The sequence below is a fragment of the Momordica charantia genome (genome assembly GCF_013281855.1).
Source record: "Momordica charantia cultivar OHB3-1 chromosome 4 unlocalized genomic scaffold, Mcharantia_2.0 BLBB01000004.1, whole genome shotgun sequence".
Taxonomy (NCBI): Eukaryota; Viridiplantae; Streptophyta; class Magnoliopsida; order Cucurbitales; family Cucurbitaceae; genus Momordica; species Momordica charantia.
In genome coordinates this window covers 20,894,801-20,911,558 of record NW_028275162.1, presented here as the reverse complement: position 1 = coordinate 20,911,558, position 16,758 = coordinate 20,894,801, and the positions used below count along the sequence as shown (strand labels likewise).

General features: G+C 32.6%; 1 protein-coding gene across 2 annotated transcripts; it reads left to right on the top strand.

Moving 5' to 3' along the window:
- The first annotated feature begins 9,687 nt into the window (after positions 1-9,687).
- On the top strand, positions 9,688-13,814 carry LOC111015589 (receptor protein kinase TMK1). Of its 2 annotated transcripts, XM_022290666.2 has the most exons (3): positions 9,688-12,463; positions 12,762-13,293; positions 13,594-13,814. In XM_022290666.2, the coding sequence occupies exons 1-3, from the start codon at positions 10,156-10,158 to the stop codon at positions 13,601-13,603; spliced, it is 2,850 nt and encodes a 949-aa protein (XP_022146358.1). In that variant the 5' UTR covers positions 9,688-10,155; the 3' UTR covers positions 13,604-13,814. The 2 variants fall into 2 exon arrangements, with proteins under 2 accessions (XP_022146358.1, XP_087979243.1); XM_088123117.1 differs by lacking the exon at positions 13,594-13,814 and having other exon boundaries at positions 9,690-12,463; positions 12,762-13,491.
- Positions 13,815-16,758: the final 2,944 nt, after the last annotated feature.

Sequence of the window (16,758 nt, the reverse complement as noted above, 5' to 3'; positions counted from 1 at the left end):
TATGCTCCCCTGATCGACCAACTGATCAACTAATTGCTAAAATCGACCGACCGACATCGATTTAGTCAGTTTTAATCGGTCAGATCGATTTTCCAACCTCTTGTGCACACCCTTAATAAAATTTGTGTGAAAATTTTGTAAAGATGACAAACATAAACATTTTAAAAGTACATAGATTAAGATAAGTCAAAGCTAAAGTACATATGAAAATAATATTATAACATATTAAGATAAGTCAAAGCCAGACGTAAAGATGAAAATAATATTATAATATTTGATATTCAAAATTTTTAAACAAGGATGTATGAATTCAAACCTACACTATCGCTAAAATCTTTTTTTTTTAAATACTCTTTTAGTCTCTTTACTTTTAAATTTTGTTTTGAAAATTTTCATTTTGATCTCTGAACCTTTTAAAAAGTGTTCATTTTGACCCTTAGCATTAAGTCTCTCGTTGTTAAATAGATAACGGATAGAATACAAATTCAACTCAATCCCTTTCTTTGCAATCCCGCTGTTTTTTTTCCTTCTCTCATTAAACTGCCACAAAAAGAAGAGAGATGTGGGGAGCACAAAAATCCTTTGGTTCTTCTTTTTCAAATCTTTCTCCCATTTTCTTCTGCTGGGCTCTTTCTTCTCTCCCACAAATTCTCATATCTCAGACAAATTGTAAAGTCATCAATTTGTTATCTATTTAACGGTGGGTTAAGGGCAAAGACCAAAATGAACTCTTTTTAAAAGTTCGGGGACCAAAATTAACAGTGTGAAAGTAAAAGGACTAAAATGAACCCAAATTAAAAGTAAATGACCAAAAAAGTATTTTAATATTTATTTTTTAAATTTCTTAAAAATTGATTTAACTATTTGTGTATAATATACCAATATTGGCCCTTTATTTTTCAAATAAATTACTTATTTTTTTTAGTACAATCAATTACTTATTTTACTTTTCATATTTTAATTTTTAATTAATAAATTTAAGTTCAAAGTCTAAATCATTAAACTTTTATTTATTTTTCTTTCCAACAAACATCCCAATAAAAAATTAATTATATTCATTTCAAATCATTCTCATTGCGGACAAAATAAATAATTTAAAATCATTTTTCGAATTTCAAATCAATAATGAACAAATTTAGTTGATGAACATGGTTTTATGTGCCGTTAATGTAGTGGTTTGTCGAACATTTGACAAATTCATCTCGATCGTATGTCTTTCTCGTTGTGAATTTTGATTCATGCAATCGTTCTTTGCTGTATCGGTATTTTCACTCCACACTCTCTATCATAATCTATTAGATAAGTTTTAAAAATGTATGGATACATTATAGGAATCTTTTGCATGTAGGTGAGCAACTTTGTTTTCATCTCTTTCTCGTAAATCTAAAAATAAAACTCATCTATGTGGGAAAATTGTGTTTGATACCTATACCTCATACTCATTTTCATATTCGATGGGCATTATAAAAAATTATCTATTAAAATACTTTTTAACGTTCATGTATATGTTGGATACAATTTTCAAAATTTTAGATTTTCAAAATTTTAGGGCCCATTTGGTATGTATTCCCACAATTTCCCTTTTCTTTTTTATTTTTCATTTTGAATTTTGAGATAAATGTGTCATAATTGTTCCTATGTTCCAGTTTTAAAAAACGTAATTCTGGAAACAACAAAATTAATGTTTATTTTATTTTATTTTTATTGTTTTCAAATTTTTTTCAAAACATAAATAAAAGTATTATTTTATCATTTTTTACGTATAAAATGCATAATAAACATTAAAAAATCAATATAACATAAAAAAATTTGAATATTTCATTTGAAAAATAAATTTTCATATAAAACTTATGTTTTTAATTTAAGATTTTAGAGGAAAAAAAAAGAGTACATGTTTATGTTTTTGTTTCCAATTAAAAAAAAGTTATCAAACATAATAATATTTTTCTTGATTGAAAAAGAAAACACGAGAAACTTGAGTGTGAAGCATGTCAAACCAAAATAGGAGGTGATCCAACCGCATCTTCCAGTACGGCTACCTTGTTACACATCTTCACTTTAGTCACTAGCCTTGACTTCGACATCCCCTCCTTGCAGTTAAGGTAACAACTTCGGGCATGGCCAACTCCCATAGTTTGATGATCGGTGTGTACAAGGCCCAGGAACGAATTCACTGTCGTATGGCTGATCGACGATTACTAGCAATTCCAGCTTCATGCAGGCGAGTTGCATCCTACAATCCGAACTGAGGACGGGTTTTTGGAGTTAGCTCACCCTCTCAGGATCACGACCCTTTGTCCTGAACAAGTGGTATCAGAGCCAAAGGTTTGGCCAAGCCATGGCTAGTGGGAAAAAAACCGTAGGTTAGTGTCATTGAAGAGCCTCAACGGGAGCAGACTCATAATCGTGTGGACGCCTTGTTACATAACTGAAGGGACAAATTTCGAGCGAGTGGATTTCTTCTCTGGAGAAAGATGGGCTGGTTAAGCAGACCAAAAGACGTAAAGAACGCAGAGCATGAAGTGCAATTAGATCCCCGGTAAAGTGCTTTCGTCGTTGGTGTTCTTTCCTATCTTTACGCATTTCACTACTCCACCAGAAATTCCCTCTATCTCTATCATACTCCAGCTTGGTAGTTTCCAACGCTTGTCCAGGATTGAGCCTTGGGATTTGACGACAGACTTAAAAAGCCACCTACATATACTTTACGCCCAATCATTCTAGATAACGCTTGCATCCTATGTATTACCGCAATTGCTGGCACAGAGTTATTAATCCCTTATTATTCATATGACCCATATAGCCAAGAGAAACCATCATACTTACGTGCATCATTAACCAATTAGATTGGAAAGCGGGAACTAATAGTAGGGATTGACGTATTTCAGTTAAAAAACCTGAAGTAAAAATAATACTTGGTGCAGTTATTGCGGTTACACTTAAATGATTTTTATATATTTGAAAATACATACATATATGAATAATGGAGAAACTCCATTAAAGAAATAATAATGATTCATATAAATCACTTAAGAGTAAATGCCTAAAATAAATCCAACAAGTAACTAATAATCCTGTTATACAGAAAAAAGTATGAGAAAATACCTCGAGTCAATGTTCGAATACCAGGTGCTATGACGGTGAAGTAACTCATATCATACTCCCAGAAAAAGCTCGAATAACCTTCAACAAAAGGGTACCCGCTTATAGTTATAGTGTCGAAGACACAATCGACTTTGTTGTTCTTATGACGGTTGTCAAAGACCGGATCTTTACACTTCACGTCCCTCTCCGAGTATGTGCTTAGTGCAAGGCCTCATATAACATAGAACAATGAAGTAATGTATCCGTATGAGCTCCAGCCCTCAGTAGCTCAAATACAAAATAAACTTGTTCATTTATGTTACCTACTATGGACCTTCAACGTTTTACTTTTCATAGATCTGGGAAAGGTTTTTTTGGTTTGGGAAGTGTCGTTGAGACCGGGCACGTGCGATAAGTAATAAAGAAAGAAAAGGAAAATTGGAGGAGTTAGAGCGGGGAACAATGTGTATCTTGCCTGGAAAATAATGAGTAGAGTCAGGCGAAGGACTTGACGCAACCCTACTATCGCCTTTCTTACCAAAAAGCTAACCCAACCGAAGGAAATTACATGACTTCTCACGCTAATACCATGTTAAGGATAATAAACTATCACTCAACCCAAAAACCTAAGCTGATGGATTTGGTAAATTTAATTCATATATTGGATAGGGGCTATAAAGAATCTCATTCCTTCCTCCCTTTCTTCCCTTATTTCCGAGATCGATATAGCTCTCTCGAAACTTAAAATATGAATGTTACCAAAGGGTCCTTAAGGACTAAATTTGTAACTTTACCTTAATTCATAGAAATTTCGAAAGAAACATGGTATGGATACGATTTTCAAGGAGAAAATGAGAATTCAAACGCATGACGTTTTGGTAAGAGATAGATACCTTAATCAATTGATCTAGGTTTAAGTTGGCAAGACTGTTTTATCCTTGGATCTTTTTTCCCTTAAAAAATTTAAATTAACAATAAAGTTTTTTTTAGTACTATTTAAGAATAAAGTTCAAAGGAAAAGGATTACCTTTTGAAAAAGGAGAGAGAAAAAGATAAGGATTTTAAAAAAAAAAATTTAGAAGCATTATTTATTTATTTATTATCATAATTATTATTTTGATTGTTTACGAGGAGCTAACTTTAATTTTTATAAATAAATGCGTAACGCTCTAACCATTAATTACATGTGAACTGTGCAAACGGCCATTCTGGAAAATGTAATAAAAGTTTTTTTTTTCTTTTGAAAAAAGTTGTTCTTTAGTATTATTATTATTATTTTTAAATCAATGAAGAAGCACTGCGAAGTCAGGTTTCTCAGAAACACTACATTTATTAACAATGCTATTTTTTAGTTGCAATTTGAATTTCGAGGAGAAATGACATTCAACTGTAAATTCAATACAATACAACTTCATGACAGTGGTGTAGGACAAATTTTAAACAATTATTGCTGCTCCCAAAACTAATTTTTATTATATGTTGAATTATTCTTGAAAACATTCCTTCAAGTTACAACAACAACATAATAATAATTTCCCATTTTTAAGATTTCTTTTTTTTTTCGGAGGAATAAGATTTCTTTCATGTGCAGAATAATTGTGTTGCATGCTATGGCATTAACTACTTCTTATACATCAACATATATATAATAAATGTAGTCGAGCAGATTGTAGCTTGTAAGCTTGACAAGCAGTCATGATGAGTTATGGTGGGTTGCTAGCATATGTAAGATAATTAACTGGACGTTGTAATATGTAGGCACAAAGTATCTCGTCAAATCTCATCACTTATCAAGCTTCTTATTTCGAGTGGTGGGATGTGAATCACACTCATCTCTACTCGTCTCTCTACTCGTCTCCCAAGACCTGTTTGTTGGCTTCTTTGCTTTTCCTAACGGGGCTATGCATCTTTGATATCATCTAGATGAACTCCACACCCATAATGGTCTCACATTGGTTATACTTCTCTAGTGACTTCTCCTCCCGCCTCAAGCTACACTCTAATTGTATTGTTGTGTGTGACTTGGTCAGGCCACGATCACTTAGTCTCATCCAGGTCCATAGCTTTGTGCTTTTTGGATCTCATTTTGTAACATTCCTCTTGAGCTTGAGTTTTGTTGATGTTTGGATTTTGGCATTCCTGGTTATCTCCAAAATATGCACCAAACTCGATGATCAAGAAATCGAATACCTGCAAAACCGAGCAACCCTAACCAGTGTGACTTCTGTTACACGGGCTCCGATGTTAAAGTGGGCTCGGTCTTCCGATCCCTGCTCGGTTCGGTTCGACTTTCGTGGGTCGCCTTGTAGGGCCTCCTTTGGTTTATTGTAGTCCACTTGTCTGTTGTTTCCTATCCCATAACAAGTTTCACCTTCTAACTTTATGTTCTTAACTATTCGAGCTCTGACCCACTTTATTTCACTCGAGTTGCAAGTTGTAGGCTTGTAAATCTTATATTGTAGATCTATAGTCTCACCTGGTTGGGCTACAACCCAACTTTGTCCCACCTAAGTTACATTTGAAGGCTTTTGAGTTTCATTATGTAACTTTTGTCCTTGTTAGATTGTGTTGATATAATCCACATGAATTATTTTTAATTTAAGTATGTCCCTCGTATATAACGTTGATTAAACAAAAAATTAAAGTATAAATTATTATAAAATTGAGAAACAAAACAAGTCACTTGAAGTAATAATAATAAAAATATATATATATCAAAGATGATAGGAGAAGAAATGTGAATTTTCTTGAATTTTCTCTTGAATTTCTTTTAGATTTTCTTCCTTCTTCACATATGTTTGTTCATGAACCATCATAAGCCTTTATTTATAGGTAATTTGTTCGACATGAGATGTGACAAGTGGAGCTTATATATATATATATAATATATATATACCCATACTGCTATATTTCAAAAGAGTACCAAACGCCCATGTGATTTGTTGAATTATGACAAGGTTACCTTATATAGAGAGGTCTAAATTTATAAATTCATAAATCACATAGGTGTTTTGACTATTGCTTTGGAAATATATGGGATTGCTTGCAATATAAGAAACCAATTTAAAATTATTTTCAAAATTTTTTATAAATTACATCCAAACAGCTCATCATGGTATTGGGTTTTTAAACTGCTTTTATACTTTATTGTTTTTTCTTTTCTTCATTTTTCGAAAAAATGGGCACATTACATTATCAATCTTGACAAGGAAAAAAAAGGTTGAGATATTATTTTTGTGGGTGTACTCTCATGATTCATTTCAGTTCATGTATTTCTTAGATTCATTTTGATCCTAAGTGATCAATTTTAGTCCTTATTTTCAACTTTTTATCGTAAATTTTACCGATAACAGAAATTCTTTAGTATTAAATAATGTTTTACATTTTATGAAATATATTAATTGTAACGTCACGTTGAAATTATGATGGAAAAAATAAGATAAAAAAATAAAATGAATAGACCCAGACAGTCATTTTTAAAAGATACAGATACCAAAATAAATATGTTGAACATACCATAACTAAAATAAACTAATTGAGAGTACATGTAGCAAAGTTAATTGGCCAAAAAAAAAAAGTTACACATCATAGTTGACCATATTATGGCAAAGGTTGATCAAATCGTCTGAAGCTTCTTGTCACTCGTCTATCGTTGATGATATGGATAACAAAAAGTACAACCTAAAAAAGAAAAAAAGAACAACTTTAGAACAATTTAAGTAATTTCTTTCAACTTTAATTAAAATAGAGATCTATGTATTAACTAATTCAATTATAACTTATGAGACACCTAATATAGTAAGTAGCTCTACTTGCAAAACTTTTTGCTCTTGCCAAGTCGCTTACCGGTTACGATCCATTGATAATGATTTATGTTTTTAATTTTTAATTCTTCTGTTTTCTATTTTTTTTTTATATTTTTGTTTTTAGAAGGCAAAAACTATATATTTAATAACTTTTTTTATTTCATGTTTTTAGAGTGTTAGAGAGTTGAAGAGATATGCTATAGAGAGGATAATATGGATAGTGTGTAAATGACAATGAGGTGGGTGGGAGTTGGGATACTTTTTTCCCATCCTCGTCCTTTCGGTAATTTTTAATTTTTATCTACACCTCATTCTTAGATTTTGGAAATCGAGGTTTCGGTCGAGGAATCCCCATTTGGGGATGGGGACCTTTGGGTTTAGTAATTAATTTGTATTGTTTTTATAAATACAAAAATAAAATATATCGAATTTACTGAAAATTACTATTTACTAGTATAAATAATAAATTTTGAAAATATTTAATATTTTATTCATAATTTGGTAAATTTGTTGATGAAATATATATATATATTAAACATTTAAAAAGGTTAGGATGAAATTAGAGAGAGTAAATTTTATAAAGAAATAAAAAGATTTAGATAGAGAAAAGTCAGAGAAAAAGATTTAGAGAGAGAGTAAAGAGTATGTTAGATAAACGAGGAAAAGTTACAAAAAAAATATAGAAATTATAGTGGAAAAAAGATCTAGGTGGAAAAAAGTTTGAGATATATATACTAGAGAAAAAATAAATTAGAAATAAAAATAAAAGTTATAAAGAGAAAAATTTTGAGATAATAAAAGGTTTAGAAAAATATTAAATTTTTAGAGAGAAAATGAGGGTGATATGTTAGAAAAAATATATATATAAAGAGAAAAAAAATTTGGAGAGAGAAATAATAGTCAATATTTAGATATGTAAACTTTAAATAGAGAGAAGATAATTTTTCATGGAGAAATCTAGAGGAAAGAATGAGAAATAAATTTGTTACAGAGACCAATGTCAAATAAATAAAGTTGAGGACAAGAAAGATATGAGATTCTTAATTGGCACATGTTTCTAACCAATAAATTATGAGTTGCTAGAACAAGTATAATTCAACAATAATTAGCATATATCTTGATTGTGAGTTCGATCCCCTACTTCCATATATTATACAGTTTAGATCCCCATCTCACTTATTGTAAATATATATATATATATATATATATATATTTTAATATTTACTTAATAGTTTCAACGATGTTGTTAAACAACACAGAATTGAATTATTATCGAATATATTTTTTAAAAAAAACAAAACAAAAGGATTATAAATGCCCCTAGCTTTTGCTTCATTAGAATATTGATTTCAAATTTGAAGTAAACTACAAGACATCTTAAATTATTTTAATTCCATCAGTTTATATAAAGTTTTTTTTTTCCCTTAAGATAATGTCCCCACTCATGATTAATATCTTCTTTTTGTTTATTCCCCTCTTGATTGCACATGATTAGAGTAGATTTTAATATTTGAATTATACTGTGACAAAATCTTTTGGAATGTCAAATTTCCTTGAGTGAGAACTTGAAGAAATTTTTTTATAGATGTCAAGGTTCGGAAAGTTTCTTTTAAAAATTAATCTTAATTGTTTAATATGACTATAATTAAAGTTGTCACGCACAATCCTACTAAATTACGTTAAAGATTCATATTGGAAAGATGATGGACTATACTTCTTTTATTGCCAATTAGTTTTTAAATAAAATCTCATGACTATTAATATGGTATCAGAATCCAATAAACCCAAACGAGCATTCAATCTAAAAGTAAGATCCGAGCCATGATCTTAGATCCATGTAGACATAGACACAAAATCACTATGAAAAGTCATAAAGTAATTTTGTTGATAAAAATTTGTCAACTTACATTTTTTGGAAAAGCAGATAAAGTTTTTATTATTATATTTTCTTCTTCTTTTTTTTTTAATATAAAAAAAAACAAGTTTTCACAACTACCTTTCTTAAAAGATATAGTTATCAGTTATGTTAAAATTAAAAGTATAAAAATTATTTGGATAAAAAAAATTTGATCAAATATGTTTTTACTCGAATTAATTTTTGAATTTTAGTTTGTAACAATTTAGTCTATATTTTTAAATTGGTAAAAATTTAGTCCTTAAATTTTAGTATGTAACAATTTAGTTTCTATAGTTGGTTCAAACTATAGTGACCACCTACCTACGATTTAATATCCTACAAGTTTCCTTGTCAATCAAATGTAGTAGGGTCGCACAGTTGACCCTTTGAATAATCGAGGTGCACGTAAGTTGGCCCGGACACATGAATATAAAAAAAAAAATTCGTAGTTTAAGGTTTGTAATGATCTATAATTTGACAAATCTAGTCAGCTCATTTAAAAAACAAGTTTGTAATTATCTATAATTTCATGAAAAATAAATAAAGCATTCACTCGATCATATGTTTTTGGCAGTTAAATCGTCTGAGATTAAAGTTGGGAGACTAAACAGTTACTTTAACAAAAATACACCGACTATCAATTATTTTGATTTAGTAAAAAAAAAAAAGGAAAATTACAATGCAGGAAATTGAAAAATTGATTATTGTTTACGACAATAAAATATATATATAAAAGATTAGATTTTTGTTGAATTTATTTTGGTTGCAACTGTGAAGTGGTTGTCATGAGTGGGGTGCGAATATAGTAAAAAAGTGTGTGTGATAAGAAAGCGATGATTCTGGGAGAATACAGAGCGAGGGATTTGGGAGACAGCCAAGCATATCATCTTCTCCATTGAAACTGCCCAAGCTTTTGCCCTAGAATTTGTCCACCATTTTTTACTGTTTTCAAAAAATTTTCTCGGCTGGACCCCACACGTCATTTCCTTTTTCTTCCATTTTCCCACTTCCCAAACACCCCTCTTTCTCCCTCTCTCTTCTTTATTCAATTTCTTTAACGCCTTCCCTTTTCTCTTTCATCCCTTTTCTTCATTTTTCTTCTCTCCCTCCCCCCATCTCCGCCGCTTTCTCCTCCAACCTCCGAGAAGGAAGAAATCGAGGGAAAGGGAAGAAAAATGTCGTGAACGGAAGGAGAAAAGCGGAGGGGGTTTTAATGCAATGCAGATTCTCCGGATTGTGTTCCCAATGTGATGATCTAAACCCTACGATTTTGGGTTCCTGTTCTTTCTTTCTTCTGGTTTACGACCCACAGGCGGACGGGACTTTGCCTTCTTTTTCCTCTCTTGGATTCCTAAGGAATATCGAAATATGAGGGAACCCCATTTTGGGCGTGGGGTTTTCCTCTTCGTTTTGACGTCGTTTTTGGGATTCTACGTTGTTTGGGCTCAGCCGAGTGGCGGGGATGGGGATGGTTCAGTGATGGTTATTTTGAGGACTAGTATCGGAGCCCCGGCGTCTCTTGGATGGTCTGGTTCCGATTACTGTCAATGGAAGCACGTGAAATGCGATTCTGAGAACCGGGTCGTCAAAATTCAAATTGGGAACCAAAACCTCAAAGGGTCGCTGCCGTCGGAGCTCTTCAGCCTCTCGGCATTAGTGCAATTAGAGGTGCAGGGGAACCAGCTGAGTGGGCCGTTCCCTAATCTTGCCGAATCACTGCAGATACTTCTAGCGCATGACAACCTTTTCACTTCCTTGCCGGCGGATTTCTTCGCGAAGAAGTCGACTCTGCAAATGATAGAAATCGACAACAATCCTTTCTCCGCCTGGAAAATTCCTGATAACATTCGAGACGCTTCTGGGCTACAGGAAATATCTGCCAATCGCGTCAATATAACTGGTACAATCCCTGATTTTTTCGATGGCACGACGTTTCCGACTCTTAGGAACTTGCATTTGTCGGGTAATTTTCTTGAAGGCGGATTGCCAGCAAGCTTTTCGGGTTCGTCGATTCAGTCGCTTTGGTTGAATGGACAACAGAGTAACTTTAAGTTGAACGGTTCCGTTGCCATATTGCAAAACATGACTAATCTGCAGGAGATTTGGTTGCACACGAATCAATTTTCAGGTCCTTTGCCGGATTTCTCCAACCTTCAGGGATTGCAGAACTTGAGTTTGAGGGATAATCAGCTTACGGGTATTGTTCCTCCGTCCTTGGTAAATTTGAAATCCCTCGTGATTGTGAATTTGACGAATAATATGCTTCAAGGACCCGCCCCTGTTTTTGATCGTAATGTTCAGCTGGACATGAGACCAGGAACCAACAACTTTTGCGTGGATTCTCCGGGTGTCCCTTGTGATCCTCGTGTGAATGCTTTGTTATCAGTTGCACAGTCGATGAATTTTCCGACAGTCTTCGCAAAAAACTGGAAAGGGAACGATCCTTGTAATTTCAAAGGTGTAGTATGTATTGGCAACTCCCCTGTAAATGTTACAGTTCTTAACTTTAGGAATCTGGGTCTTGCGGGCACTATTTCTCCTAGCTTTTCATTGCTTACATCTGTGACAAAGTTGCTTCTCTCTGATAATTTACTCTCTGGCGTGATTCCAACCGAGCTTGTGACTATGCCTAGTCTTGTAGAATTAGATGTCTCCAATAACAGACTTCATGGTAAAGTGCCAAGCTTCAGGAAAAATGTGATTGTGAACACAGATGGGAACCCCGATATTGGGAAAGATAGACGCAGTACTCCCCCACCAGGTTCTCCCACTGAGAAATCGCCCTCCGATCCTGGATCGGGCGGTTTACCTGTTGATGTTGACAAGAAAAGTAATAGTGGAGTGGTAGTTGGTTCTATAATTGGTGTTATTGGTCTAGTACTAGTTGGGGCTGTGATTTTCTTTTTGTACAGGAGAAATAAAAGGCGTAGTAGTAGAGTTCAGAGTCCAAATACTGTGGTGGTACATCCTAGTCATTCTGGGGACCAAAATGCAGTGAAGATAACAATTGCAGAATCTAGAGCCGATGGGAACGCGCCTGAAACCGGCAGAGTTCCAATTGGTGGACCTAGTGATGTCCATGTGGTTGAGGCAGGGAATATGGTAATCTCGATTCAAGTTTTGAGGAACGTAACAAATAATTTTAGCCCAGAAAATATATTGGGGAGTGGGGGTTTTGGAACGGTTTATAAGGGGGAGTTACATGACGGTACAAAGATTGCTGTGAAGAGAATGGAGTCTGGAGTCATAGGTGAGAAGGGTTTGAATGAATTCAAGGCTGAGATTGCAGTTCTTACCAAGGTCCGCCATAGGAATTTAGTCGCGCTTCTTGGGTATTGCTTAGATGGAAATGAGAGGCTTCTCGTTTATGAATACATGCCCCAGGGAACTCTTAGTAGGTTTCTGTTTTACTGGAAAAAGGAAGGGATCAATCCCCTTGAATGGAAAAGAAGGCTGATTGTTGCCTTGGATGTGGCCAGAGGTGTTGAGTATTTGCATAGTTTAGCACATCAAAGCTTTATCCATCGCGATCTTAAACCCTCAAACATTCTTCTCGGAGACGATATGCGGGCCAAAGTAGCTGACTTTGGGTTGGTTCGTCTTGCTCCCGAAGGGAAAGCATCAGTTGAAACAAGACTTGCAGGAACATTCGGTTATCTTGCCCCGGAATACGCAGGTACACACTCTTCTCTTGTAGTTGTTTGTTATGAAACTCCATCAATGCAGTTAAGTTGTTTATATAGAACAATTGCTTCATTCTATTTCTTATTTCGGTCAAGTATGCCCATTTTCAATACCTGTTGGGTCGTGAATTTAGTTAAGTAGAATACTTTGATTATGCATTTATTGTAATGGATTATGTTGCTGAACTTGTTTGTTTACATGAATTCCTCAGCCCAATAGGCTTTTAGTAACTAGCTCTTTCTGTTGATAATATATAGACTAACATTTTACATCAATGGTTGATGGAGCAGTAACGGGACGGGTTACAACCAAGGTTGATGTCTATAGTTTTGGGGTGATCCTGATGGAGATGATAACCGGTAGAAAAGCACTCGACGATAGCCAGCCAGAAGAGTGCTTGCACCTTGTATCATGGTTCCGCAGAATGCACATCAACAAGGATACTTTCCCAAAGGCCATAGACCCTTCAATCCACCTAGACCAGGAGACGCTTGGCAGCATCAGCACTGTTGCGGACCTGGCTGGCCATTGCTGTGCAAGGGAGCCATACCAGCGCCCCGACATGAGTCATGCAGTCAACGTGCTTTCGTCTCTAATCGATGTCTGGAAACCTACAGAACCAGACTCTGAAGAGGTACTCGGAATTGATCTCGAGATGTCATTACCGCAGGCACTCAAGAAATGGCAGGCATTTGAAGGAAACAGCAACATGGATGCGTCGTCCTCTTCATCATCCTTCCTTGCCAGTGGAGACAACACACAAACCAGCATCCCAAACCGACCTTCTGGGTTCGCAAATTCATTCACCTCCGTCGATGCACGGTGAGCGATAGAGAAGCTCGAGTTTCTGATTTCTCTTAGGTGCTTTATGTTGTTTATTCTTTAGCCCCTCTAATCTTTGCTGCTTCTTTTACCTTAAACCTCTTTTGTGTAAGGCTTGTTATATTTTATATCGCTATGTTTTAGATACTTTGGTCATCCATCTATAAAGTTTTAGAGAAGCTTTATAATCTTTGTCAACCCTGTCCACAGAATAGTCATTTTTCCTTTCAGCTGAACCTTTTATCCAAGGGATTTTCTAGCACTTTCTCTGATTCAAGATTTTTTTTTTTTTTTTGACAGCACTCGTTAGAACTTTAGAAGAAATGAAGAAAAGAGGCCTAATTTATCATATGTACCCTTTTATTGTAAGTAGTTTTCAATATTACCCCATTGCATTTATTTATTTTTTGCATGGTATTGTCAAAATATTGCAAAATAAAACCCCAAACATAATACTGTGTTATTAATATCAAAATCAGAATACAGTTTAGCTATTTGTTATTGTTTTACTCGATATTTAATAGGATGGTCTTCTTCTATAAGTGAAATACTTGTCCTTCACATATGTTTAGACGGAATACTAGTTAATTGTTTTTTTCCCCAAAGATACTTTGTAATTCTTCTAAGTGCATATAAAATTTTAAATTGACAATATAACCAAATATTGCTTCTTAAAGAATAGGAATAAATTCATCTTTAAAATGAACAAAAATGAATATTTTGAAAGTAGTGTGAACAAAATTTTATTTAAGCCTTTATTGTTTCATCAATCGGTAATTTATTTTTAAAATAGGAAAAAAAAATAACAAACCTAGAAAAATAACCACAAAAATAGCATGTCCAAACGACACTTTTGTTCAATGGAATGGGGAAACGGAAGGCGTCGTTTGGGAGATGGGAGTGGGCCCGCCAACTCGGGATACCTAAAGTCTACGATTCGGTTGCGATTTCTTCAGTTTCGTCCAAACAGTGTCCTACTATTAGGATTAATTACCAAAAATGGACAAAAAGAAATTTAAAAAAGACAAAACAAAAAAATCAACACGCCAGCTCAGCAATATCTGGGAAACGGACGCCCGGTCTGGTCTGCACTTGCTCGCTGTTTTGTCTGTTACGTTACGTTGCGTCACAGTCGTTTGCAAATGACACGTGGCGATAAAACAAGGGTGGGGCTTACCTGGCCCCTGGCTGTCATTTACTTGTCGAATCGGTGATAGTGATTGACTATGTTGGTTACCCCCACCGCCCCGTCACTGCGGCTCTGATCTTCTGAAATTTCCCCAAAGTTTTCCGCTCATGCTAATTAATAATTTAATGTTGATTTTTCTGTATTCCTTCTTTCTCAAGTAATTTTTTTTTATATTTGATTTCTTGAAATATCTATTTTAATCTTTCAATTTTTTTTTTAAATAACTATATAGATTCTTACTCTTCATCTATACTATATTAAAATGGGAGGATCTTGAAAAAATATTTTTAGACACTTTTATCCATTCCTTAATTTGTTAATTTATAAATTATGCCATTAATAATTTATTATAAATATTATATTAATTATTGATTATTAATTATCAACAATAATACATGTACATGATCTATACAAGGTTAGAATGCAAAAGGCTAGAATACAAAAAATTTTCTACACCATAAAATTAAATTATTTTCTTTAATTATAATTTATAATAGAATTTCAAAAGTTTTGTAATGTTTTATTTCCTATTACTATAAAACCATATTTCTTTCACTATTTTTTCACAACACTTAATTCTTTACAAATATTGCTCTCAAATATTATTCAATCTAAAAACATCTCAAAATCATTTTGGTGACATATTCATCAAGTTGCAGAGAATACATGTGTCAAATCTATATCTTGAATTCAACGTTTGCGAGATTATCATTCCATAATTTATGAGGTAAAATAATAATGGTTATTAAACATCAACATATTTTAGATTATTGTATAGCTAAAGTTTGTTTTTTTTTTTTTTTTTACTATTGTTTTGAATTGTTCTTTTATAATTAATATTTCATGTATTTAGAATGTTTTTTAGAAAATAATAATGTATTGATTTATTGCAAACTCATGTTGATTTTGTTGGAAGAAAAATTGTATAAGGACATAAAAAAGTTTTAATTAATGGTAAATAGTAAATTAATAAATTAATTATGAACAATAATTTGTATGAAATCTAAGGAATATATAACTTTTAGTTCCTTCCTTTTCTAATAATATAATATAATTTTAATTATAATAGGAAGTTAAATTAGTAGAAACTAAAAGTTTAATATATAACAAAATGTTAGCGTGTAATTTTTTAGAATTTCTAGTAAACAAACAAAATATTTTTAAAAATAATGGGCCAAAATTAGATAAAATAACATTGTTAAAATAAAAAATTAAAGTACTTATACATTTTTAATAATATATTAAAAATTTGAAATGTAACCTAAAATTCATTAAAAAAGTGGTACGAAATAATGAAATTTAAATACACCCATAGATTAAATGATTTAATTAGTAAAGTACTTAATGAAGTTTGTATATATACCTCTTAATGTTCTTTTTTTGTTTATTATTGTTATTATTTTACTGTTAGTGGTATTGTTTTTTCCTCATTTATTTATGTTATTATAAAATTAAGTTAAATAGAAAATTTTCATGCATTTGCACGAGGTATCGAACTAGTTAGGATAAAAGAAACCAAACCAACTTGAACTATACTAGTTTTGGTCGATTCGACTTAAACAAAATATGTACTGAACTCATAATTTTTTGTTCGATTCGATTTTAACGGACAATAGAGTTTCACAATTCTAACCCAACTCTAACGAAGGAAGACTATAAGTGGTGTTTGATTCTCCGTTTTCAAAATGGGAAGTAGGATTTATCTTACAAACCCATATTTGCTTCACAATTTTATAAACTCATATTTGCTATAGTAAATATTATTCTACCTAAGTTGCAACAGTAAATACTATTCCACCTATAATTGTTACAGTATTTTATCGCTACCCCTAAAGTTGCTACAGTATTTTATCTTTATTCTTTTAAATTGCTACATTGTATATTTTATCTTTTATCTCCATTCTAAAATGCATTAAATTTATGATAATATATATTGGTCGAATAAGAAAATTAATTAATTAATAATAAATAAGTAAATGAATTTAATTAAAATTGCAAGTAATAAATTATTAATTCTTTGGCAAAAAAGTTTTAATAGTAAACTTTATGTGTGAAAGAGCTAAGATTGAAAAAGGAAGAAACTAGCAAAATCGAGTTAATTATTTGATCGGTTGGAACCATAACGGTAACTTAATTCAATTTTCTGAAACTTATATGTTGACAAAAACTGCCAAAGCGAATATATTGATATTAATTACGCGTAAAAAAATATGAGATTTTTTTAGATTGGATACAAAAATTAAAAAAATAAATTTAATCAAATAAAATAATAATAA